General features: G+C 40.7%; 1 protein-coding gene across 1 annotated transcript in view; it reads right to left on the minus strand.

Moving 5' to 3' along the window:
- The window catches only part of LMAN1 (lectin, mannose binding 1), a 31,102-nt gene that overhangs the window by 6,584 nt on the left and 13,222 nt on the right, over window positions 1-11,296 (minus strand). Inside the window, exons 6-10 of the mRNA XM_006139940.3 lie at window positions 9,146-9,269; window positions 7,626-7,684; window positions 7,009-7,141; window positions 5,645-5,838; window positions 5,437-5,507 (exon numbers count right to left, since the gene is read on the minus strand). Of these exons, the coding sequence (XP_006140002.1) occupies window positions 5,437-5,507; window positions 5,645-5,838; window positions 7,009-7,141; window positions 7,626-7,684; window positions 9,146-9,269 (581 nt within the window). The remainder of the gene's footprint in view (window positions 1-5,436; window positions 5,508-5,644; window positions 5,839-7,008; window positions 7,142-7,625; window positions 7,685-9,145; window positions 9,270-11,296) is intronic.

Below are 11,296 nucleotides of genomic sequence, written 5' to 3' on the forward strand. Positions count from 1 at the left end.
GTTAGGACGCGCTTTCTAGTCAGACCCCTCCTAATACCTGCAGTCTACACTTAGAGCCAAGTTCAAATACTACCTTTCCCTCCATTTTCCCTCTGATCCGTTCCTGACAAATGCAAGCACCTTTCCAACACACACACACACTTTGTTCTGTATCTACACATATGGATTATATCTCTCACAGCGTAAGCACCCCGAGAATAGGGGCATGTCTCTAGTGTTCTACCAGTGCCTGTAATTCAGATAACTAACTGTTACCTCACTTACTTCCTTGGAAACATTTACTTTAAAAACTAAGAATTTGGGGGCTAGAATATGGTGTAGTGGTTAAAGTGCTGGACCCCCACATGACCGACTGCAGTTTGAGTCCTGGACCCAGCAGCTTGAAAATCATGCTGGATGCGTGTGCTCATGTGCCAAAATTCCAAGAGAATGGAGGATCTGGCTTCCCCTCCCTCTGTCTCTCTGTCTCTGGTGAGTGCACATACCCATGGCAAAAACCTAAAACCAAAACCAAAAAAATCCAAAAACAACCCCTCAAAGCTAAGAATTTTACTGGAAGAAAATAAGAGACTCAAATCTTAGAATTACTTACAAGTAACACAATGTGCTGGCCTGAATGCTAAATATAATAAAAGGTTTTCACAATTATAGTTGAGGCCAGCCCTGCAGCTCCGTGGTTATGCCGTGCCCGGGGAGCTGGACCCCACGTGGCTGACTGCAGTTTGAATCCTGGCTCTGGCAGCTTGAATAACACACTGGGCATCTGTGTGCCTGTGCCCAGAACCCTGATGAGATAAAGAATGAAAGAAAGCTTTCCAACTTAGGCTGGGCAGAAAGGTTCCCACAAAGAAAGGTGGCAAGAAGAAGGGGTGTTCTGCCATCAACAAAATGCTGCCCTGGGAATACACCATCAACATTCGCAAGTGCATCCATGGCGTGGGCTTCAAGAAACGTGCCTCTCGGGCATTCAATGCAATCTGGAAATTTGCCATGAGGAGATGGGGACTCGGATGTGTGCATTAACACCAGGTCAACACAGCTGTCTGGGCCAAAGGAATAAGGAATTCCTTATGGTATCCGTGTGCAATTGTCCAGAAAACGTACAGAGGGTGAAGATTCACCCAATAAGCTCTACACTCTGGTGACCTATGTGTCTGTTACCACTTTAAAATATCTACCAACGGTCAACATGGGTGAGAACTGCTGATTTTCAAATAAAGTTATAAAACCAAAATAAAGAGAGAGGATTGCAGCCTGACCATTCCCCATCAGGAGGTGTGAGCTCTCTTACTTTGCAAGCATGCAAACCCTCTGGCAATTTAAAAAAAAAATTAAAAATTACATTTGAATTATATGAAAGTAGCTACGAAATACCCAAGTACTTTCTAAACCAACATCATATGTTGATTAAATTCCTTTTAATGGCAAACATGCTCAAAAAAATTCCTGAGAGACTAAATTTTTCCATTAAAACACAAATTAGGGACTACATTCTAATATACTTAAAATACTTACCAAGGCTAAAACCTCCCTGAATAGAGAACTTCCTCACATATCTGCATTTACGAATATTGCTTCCCAGAAGCACGAACCTGCTTCTATATAAATGCCTTTGTAATATACAAAGACTGAGTCACTGAATGTGCTCCTATTTAGTCATTTGCTCATCTGCCTGTTGATTCTGCTAACACTTAATTGGTATGTTATGAGCCGGGCCTTCTGGAGGATGTAAACTGTGCAGAAAGATGTCACTCCTGCTCTGTGGAGGCTCCAGCCTGGCAGGGCCACGTGATGGAAACACGACTAGCAGTCCACAAAGAAAGCTGCACTGGACTGAGATGGACACCCACAGTGCAGTGCTAAGGGCAGGGGGAGGGCATACTTCGTTTAGGGAAGGGTCACGTAAAGAGAAGGCTGACAGAACCCTTAAGAAAAACACCTTTAAGGGATGATGGAAAGAAGAGCCAACACGTAAAGAAAATAAAATGGAAGCTAAGAGGCCAAAGAACAAGAATGAGTGGCAAACAAGAAGCCTTGAAAGGGAAAAGTTTCTATTAATTTATGAAGAAGTGGTAAAAGGCATCAACTGCTACACTACAAGGGGGAAACCGCATGCTTTTTGAGATCTCTCTGCTAGAGGCCAGCAGATGGCGTAGTGGTTAAGGTACTGGACTCCCACGTGGTTGACTGCAGTATAAGTTGTGGACTTGGCAACTTGAAACTCATGCCACGTGTGTGTGCCCATGATCCCAAGAGGAGAATGGTGGATCAGGAATGGCAGCAGGACCATCAGGTGATTTCTCGCTGTCTCTCTGGCGAGTGCACACACCATACAGCAAAAATATCTCTCTCTCAAAAAAAGATCTTTCTGCTAAAAAGCCCGCTGTGATTCTCTAAGAATATAAAAATCCATAAGGGCACAAACTACCCTTTCTATAAAAGGCAAATGTTTCCTATTTCACATTTTTTCCCTCAAGTTTAATACTGAAGAAAAAGCCCTAGAAGACTAATTCAGAAATGAGAGTTCAGTTTTTATATTAACTGATGGTGTGCATGATGGTTGAGTTAGCTAAGGTTGTTAACTGCCCTAAGGAAGTGCTCTCCTGGATAATACAACCGAAGGCCAGGATTTCCTAACCAAGAGTTGAAACTTACGATGTTCTATGACTACTGCCAGGTGAAAGATGCAATGCACAAGAATCTCTAGGGTATTCTACCCCTCACAGAAGAAAAGAAGGGGATTTAAGAAGATACACATGTGTAGAAGAAACACAGGAAAGACCAATCAGAAACTAACAGGATAGGTTACTAAGAGGGAGTGGGTAGAAAAAGTCTAGAAAGAATGGGGAATGAGAATGGGATAGCAGAGATGAAGGAGCAATGCATGCATATATACACAGACCCCTCCATACACACACAGACCCCCCCATACACACACACCCACACCCACAGACCCCCCCCATACACACACACCCAAAGACCCCCCTCATACACACACACACACACACACACCCATACACACACCCCCCACAGACCCCCCATACACACACACACACACACACAGACCCCCCATACACACAAACACAGACCCCCCATACACACACACCCACACACATAGACCCCCTCATACACACATACACCCACACATACCTTATGCACACAGACCTCCCGTACACCCCCCCACACACACATACACACACACCATACACACAGACCCCCCCCATACACACATACACACACTCCATACACACAGACCCCCCCCATACACACCTCATGTACACAGACCCCCCCAGACACACACACAGACACACACACGCACACGTATCTTATGTTTGCTCAGAATCATAACACACATACATACTCTTCACATATAAAGTATTAAATATAATATTAAGACATAAAGTATTAAGATCAACCAGGATTTAGAAGGCATCTAAACACTAATGAAGAACCTGTTTTTAAGTGAATAACACTGTACTGAAGAGAGTGGAAAACTAACTAATGGGTTGTCAGAGAAGTCATGATGTGTTTCTCTATGCAGAAATGAGTCTTAACTTTTCTAAGTCTTAACTAAGTCTTTCGTAAGTTAAGACTTAGTCATTTGGTCAAATGTCTTGAGTTGGGTTTGTCTGGTGATTGGATGGAAGTTCTACATTCTGACGAGACTAGGACGTGTTCATGGCATTGATATATCTTCATGTTCATGGAGTTGGCATATCTTATTACTGGTGATTTCTGCCATAATCACTGGTTATGGTGGTTTCTTCCTGGTTTCTCTATTTTAAAATATTATCTTTGTGTGTGTGTGGGGGGAGGGGTTAGTATTTTAGAGAAGATACCTTAAAACTATATAAATATTCTATCTCATTTTAAACTTTTGCTCACTTATTTTACCATCCATTGCTACTTTTTTTTTTTTTTTTTTTGAGAGATTTTCACTGTAGGGCGCGTGCGCTCGCCAGACAGACAGAGAGAGACATAGAGACAGAAAGCGAGAAATCACCCCCCAGGGGGGATGGTCACGCCGCAATCCCTTCTCCTCCATTCTCCTCTCGGGATCTTGGGCACGCATGCACACGCGCCCGGCGTGAGTTTTAAGCCACCGGGTCCGGGACACGAACCGCGGTCGACTACGTGGGAGTCCAGCGACATAGCCATTACGCTAACTGCTGGTTCCCCATTGCTACTTTTTGCAGTACCTGGAAAAGAGTATCTGGCTGGATATGGAAGACCAGAGATATGAACACAAACCCGACAGCAAGTTTCTCATAGAAACATGGCTTAGTAATTTGAAACCACTTTATGTGCACCTCTGTGCATACTGAAACGGAACAAATAAGCAAATACATTACACAGTGAGTCTCCGTGAGAGAGAATTTTCAAATGGAAAGAAGTTTAAAAAGTCAATTCTGTAGTATTCAGGCTAGTCTAGTCCAGGTTCAACTGAAATCCAAAGTATCTACGTAATTTCATTTTTTAAAACCACAAAGTAGACTGATAGACACAGAAAAATAGATTTTTTAAAAATATTACATGACCTAGTCTATGTCTAAAAGAATTTCATTCATTTGGGTAAGCCAAACAATCCATCTACCATCATAAATATTTATTTCAATCATAAGATCACAATTGGAAGTTTTTCAAAAAATGCCAAAGAAAAAACTTTAAAAAATACAAGTCTGCAGTTACAAATGAGATGCCTTCAATCTCTACATATCCAGGATTTGATCTAATCCTGCTTAATTTTCTAGTTCTAAAGAACACACCTTGAACTTCTTGTCTGTCAAGGAGCGTTTTGGCGGGGGCAGTGCTCTTAGGTATTAGCTTACTGAAATGCGATTATTTTGGGTTGTGCTCTCTGCTCCAGGCATTGAAAGTTGTTATCTACATAAGTGAAATCATCCTCACAAGTTTATCATTCAACATTCCAAGGACACAATAACTCCTCTCTGCTCCAATTCTTTGTCCAATCTCTTGTAGGATTCAAGGAGCGGAATGAAAAAGAAGTAGTAATGCATGTTTTTTTCAAAATGGTTTCATTCCAGCAAAAAGCTTATCTTGCATCAAGTCTGCTGACAGTAGTCGCACAATGCTACATATGCTTGTTCTCTTAGTATTTTTCCATATTCTTTTTATAGTTGACAAATTTGAGAACAGACTAGCTCTGCCACATAACTATGACAAATCTCTCATTTTTTAAGAGATGCTAAAATATTCTTCTTTTCCAGTTTGGAACAATTTAGAATTGTAGACATTTGCAGTTTCTAACTATTAGAAGCCCCTGTGTTTAAATTCCGCTGTTTATTATAGGACTCTAGGACAAGATTCCTACTCTCATGTAAGAACCTGACAACGCGGTTCCTGCACACCTGCAGAAGTCCCACGTTTAGGACAGAGGGAGCACAGGACACTCGAATACTGCTTTCACACACTTACTTCATTTCATTTACGTGTCTCAGAAGCTCATGCTGAGTTTTCACAACTGTATCCACTTCTTGTTGCATGACCTGAAGGAAAAACAGACAAGTCGGCTTGACAATCTCCAGTCCGTTATACAAGGGGACACACAGTGTGGTAGCCGTTCTTTTCTACTTTCCCACCATAAAACTTAAATGAGGCCCAACTGCCAATTTTGAAAGCTCACCTGCCCAGGCTGCCCTGTGATTCCTGCTCCTCTTTTAGAGATCTCCTCTGTCAAGGAAGAGACATATCTTCTCTGTTCATCAAGAATCATATCTAACTGTCGGTTCAGCTGCTTGATTTCAAGATGAATACGATTCTGTCCTTCAAAGATTTGTCTTAGCTCACGATCTCCTACGCTCTCAAATATTTCTTCCGCTGAAAAGGACATTACAAATTAAAACTGTTGGAATCACAAAGACATCTGTAGGTTTCATGACCAAAGTGCTTAACGTATAACAAAATTAGAACACTACCATCACAACTGCATAATCTTTTCATATAGTAAATATGCACGCAATTAAGTCAATCACGATTATTTTATTTTTTTTGAACATCTTTGGTGGTTGAACACTTAGGACTAAATTTTTTCATTTAAAAAAATGTTTTTCTCTTTCACATACCCTCTGTGATTCTATTTATTTATTTTTGGGAGAGGTTTTTGCTACAGGGCACGTGCGCTTGCCAGAAAGACAGAGAGAGACAGAGAGAAAGTGAGAAATCATCCCCCAGTGGGGATGGTCACACCGCAATCCCTTCTCCTCCATTCTCCTCTCAGGATCTTGGGCACGCACGCACAGGCGCCCAGCATGAGTTTAAGCCACCGGGTCCGGGACTCGAACCGCAGTCGACTACATGGGAGTCCAGTGACATAGCCATTACGCTAACTGCTGGTCCCTCTGGGATTCTATTTAGATGACATGGCAGAACTAAAATGAAAACTCATTATGCACAGCCTTGATCAGTTACACTGACAGGGAACCACCAGAAATAAAAGCTAGCGATAATATAAAGTCACTCTTGGTCTTCCCATGCTTTCTTTTTTGCATTAGCAAAATTAGCGTCTTACTTACAATGACCTAGACTAGTATTTCAAAATTTTCAGTCTTTAAAGCCAGGATTCTGTTGAGTAGTGAGGGGATGAGGTAGACATCACTTCACATTACAATAGTTACAAAGCGCAAACTACCTCATGCTAATCTTGATGGCATCCAAGGATCATCTCTATGCTAATGAGGAGCTGTATGCCACTAAAAGGAAAGATACAGTTTTTGGATGATTTCATTCAAAATACTTACTGAGCCTTTACTACTAGGTCAGCACTGTTGGTCTTTTTTTTTGAGGATTGGGAGACATGGCAAACAAAATTCCTTTCCTCATGGAGCTCCCCCTCCTGGCTTCACTGTTCACCTCCATAATCCTGGCATTCTTTACTTCACTAGGCCACACCCTCACTGGTAAAAACACCCATCTCCAGACCCCCACTGGGTGCCCAGACACAGCCAGGACAGCTACTGACAGCTACTGCAGCACTTCACTGCAACTCACCAGGCTGCCCTTGAAGGTCAGGGTGGCCCTTCTGGAATTCCTCCTTTTTTTTATCCAATTCTTGTTGAAAGTGCTCAAATTCCTCTTGATACTTTTCTTTTTCTTTTTCTGAAATTTCTTTATCTGGTGTAGGCTTTTTAGGAGTTAAACAATAGGTAATAAAAGGATTAAAAAATCAGTAAGATACTTCAATATAAGTTCAGACAAATATATCATTACTTTTCTGACGACCTATTATTTACCACTAGCTAAAAGGCTGACATAAAAATATTACTCCTTATTTAAATGAGAGCAAATTTACTCTTGTTCCTAATAAAAACAACAAAAATAACAATAACCAATCTATTCACTGAGCACTTCTCTAAGTGCACTGTCCATTTAATCCAGAATACCATGAGGTGGCCGGTATAAGTACTACTTCAGCAGTGAGGAAAGGGAGCGGTGCCACGGCTCAGAAGTTCACATAAAATGTGGATCGTGGGAGAACTATGCACGGATTTCACACAGCAGTGACTGGCAGGAGCAAGGTTCAAACTCAAGTCTGTCTTCCCAGAGATTCAGCCACAAGGCAAAACCACTAACTGATAAACACTGAAAAAAATAATGTGTATACTTACTGGTTCTTTTCCAGGCTCAGTCAATTGGAAAGTCAGAAAAGAAAGGACATCATGGTCATCTACAAATTAAAAAAGAAGACATGTCGAAAAAGTTCTATAATAATTTTTCATTTTAATTTGCTTGATGGCATGCATGCTCACTGGAGACAGAGAGAGAGAGAGAAGTAAGAAACATCTCCTCTCCCCTCCCAAGGGGAATGGTCATGCCACAGTCCCTTTTCCTTCATTCCCCTCTAATCTCAGGATTTTGGCCATGCGTGCATATGTGCTGGTGTGTTTCCCAAGCCACCAGACTCAGGATTTGAACCAAGTGGTCAGCCATTTGAACTATGGGATTCAGCCACCTTAACTATCATGCTGCCAGCTGGCCTGTAATTATTTTTATAGTTGTAGATTTACTTTATAAATACAAGAGATCTTCAAAAGTTCAAGTTTTAAAATATGTACTATGAGAGAACTATGCATGGATTTCATTTTTTTTGCATTAAAACTTGTACTTTATTTTTAAAAAGAATTATTTTATTTATTATTCTTTTTTAAAAATTTGCTACTGGGCACGTGAGCTCATTAGACACACACAGAAAGAAAGAAAGAAAGAAAGAAAGAAAAAGAAAGAAAGAAAGAAAGAAAGAAAGAAAGAAAGAAAGAAAGAAAGAAAGAAAGGAACAGAGAGAGAGAGAAAAGAGAAAGAGAAAACAAGCCACCGAGTCTGGGACTCAGACTGCTGTTGGCCATGTGGGAGTCCAGCACCTTAACCACACCACCTGCTGGCCCCTAAACTTGTATTTTAATTCCATTTTCCATGAATGTTTTGAAGCTCTCTCATATTTATTGCTTTAAAAAACAATAATCAATAAGGGATGCTAACAGGGGCCAGTTGGTAGTGTGGTGGTTAAGGTGTTGGATTCCACACAGCTGGGTGATCACAGTTCAAGCCCCAGACTCAGCGGCTTAAAATTTATGCCAGTCACATGTGTGTGTGTATGCCCAAAATCCTACGAGGAGAATGGAGGAGAAGGGACTGCGTGTGGCCACCCTCCTCCCTCTCTTTCTGTCTTTGGTGAAGGAATGCGCTCTAATGGCAACCCCCCCACCAAAAAAAAAAAAAGTTCAGTGCCTAAGTAATATTTCTTCAGGTTGGCCAATTCATTTAAATGACATGGGGCAACTCTCAAAATCCTGAAATAAAAAATGAAATAAAATAAAATCCTAAAAAACTTGGCAATTACCCTTGTAAAGCCTTGATTTTAAATATGCCTCCTTCATTATAAAACAGAACCTAAACTGATGCTCTAATTTGCATACTCATAAGTTGTCCCAGACAACTGTACACCTACAGAATGATTTAAGTAGAGAATCAGCAGTCTTAATAGACAGAAAGACTGCCACAGTGGACCATGGAAAGGTTCTAATCAGTCTTAAAAGGTCGAAAGTCAGTCAGTCTACATAACCCTAAAATAAACCATGCCCAACAAAACTCAACTTATAAATCATTAACATTAAAAAATAGCAAGGTTTACCTGCAAGACCCCCTGTTGCAGCAGATATCCCAAAGTGCCCTTGGGCAGGAATAACCATATTTTCCACTTTTGCACAAAATTCATAATCATTTTTATCTGGTGTGAAGCCATTATTTATCATTACCTAGAAAGACATACTGTGGTTACAACTTTTACAACAGGTATCATAAAATGCATTTCACTTAGCCAACTTTATGACTAAAACAATTCAATCTTTTTAATTCACTATTCAATCTTGATTGTTTTCATGATTACAAACAGTAATTTTACACAACCTTACTCGATATCATTGTACAATAATATATTCCATTTAAATATTTCTTTTTGTGGCGCAGCAGGTGGTGAAGTGGTTAAGGCACTGGTCTCCTACATGGCCTATCGTGGTTCAAGTGCTGGACCTAGAGACTTGAAAATCACATGGGGCTTGTGTGCGTGTATGCCCAAAGTCCCAAAAGGAGAATGGAGGAGAAGGGATTGAAGCTGGTCATCCCTGTGGGGGATGATTTCTCACTTTCCCTCTACTGTCTCTCCAGCAAACACAAGTGCACTACAGCAAAAATAAAAACAAAAAAAGTTCCCTTTTGTCTCCCTCTGTGTCAAACAAAGGCTTAAAGGGATATTTAATGACTTTTCATGAAAAGTCTTGCTAAAATAGAATATGTTTCATCTTCTCTTGAGATGACCTACAAAGAACCATGACTAATTCTTGAGGGGTTCATACAGGAGAGGAACGCAACCAGCCTTCTTGTGAAACTCCAATCAGAGTTAAAATCAATAGAATAAATTGATAATTTTAACTATAGTTGGTAGAATTAAATAGGTTGCCTCAAAAAACAGTGAACTCCTCTTTATTAGTGTTATAACAGAAAACACCAACAAAAAAAGGCAAAAGCTGGTAAAACTAAAAAGGCATGTAAGCTTCCACTATGCAGGACCAGCAGATGGTCTGGTGGTTAAGGAACTGGACTCCCACATGGGCGACCACTATTTGAGTCCTGGACCTGGTGGCTTGCTTTCTCACTGTGTGTGTGTGTGTGTGTGTGTGTGTGTGTGTCTGGTCAAATTAAAATAAATGATGAAAAAATAAAATTAAATAAAATAATTTCTAAAAAAGTTTCTACTCTACGGGACCAGCAGTTAGCGTAATGGCTATGTCACTGGACTCCCATGTGGTCGACTGTGGTTCGAGTCCTGGACCCGGCGGCTTAAACTCACGCCGGGTGCGTGTGTGTACATGCCCAAGATCCTGAGAGGAGAATGAAGGAGAAGGGATTGCGGCGTGGCCATCCCCCCCCGGGGGGGGGGTGATTTCTCGCTTTCTGTCTGTCTCTCTGTCTTTCTGGCGAGCAGATGCGCCCTGTAGCAAAAAAACCTCTCAAAAAAAAAAAAAAGTTTCTACTCTACAGAATATATATTTGAGGTAATGACCCTAAATTTCTCAATAGAATCTTGGACTTCTATGAAAGCAGAGGGATCCGCCTGACACATGAGCACTGTTCTCCTTATCCCAGACAAGCGGTGATTTAGTTTCTTGAATGCTTTTTACTTCTAACGATCTAACCAGAGCCCCACCTAAAGCAGTGTCACTGTGGACACTAAAGGAGTGGGCGCATGGCACCAAGGTAAAGGCACTTTTATCACAGCCGCTTCCAGAGTGAGTTTTGTCAGGGACAATTAAGTCACAATTTTCAGCAAAAGCATAAAACACCTGTCAATATGAAGAGTTAATCACTATGTAATGTAGGTTAGAAGTGTGAACAAAAAAAAAACTTTAAAAATCACCTGTCATTTAGTCAATATTTTTTTCCTCTCGTTAATACAGGGTGAGTACCCCTTACCAGAAATGTTTGGGACCAGAAGTGTTTCAAATTTTGACATTTTTTTGATTTTTTAGAATATCTGTATATACATTACGAGATATCTTGGGGGTAGGATCCAAGTTTAAACATGAAATTCATTTGTTTCATACACACCTACACAGAAACTCAAGTTAATTTTACACAATATTTTTACACTGAAACATTTTTATCGCAATCCATTACACGAGGTCAGGTGTGGGGTTTCCCCCGGTGGTGTAATGCTGTAAACTCAGAACGTTTCAGATTTGAGGCTAATTTTTTTTTTTTTTTTTGGAGAGGCCTTCGCCATAGG

This window comes from Tupaia chinensis, unplaced genomic scaffold, assembly GCF_000334495.1.
Source record: "Tupaia chinensis unplaced genomic scaffold, TupChi_1.0 Scaffold000012_1, whole genome shotgun sequence".
NCBI classification, from domain to species: Eukaryota; Metazoa; Chordata; class Mammalia; order Scandentia; family Tupaiidae; genus Tupaia; species Tupaia belangeri.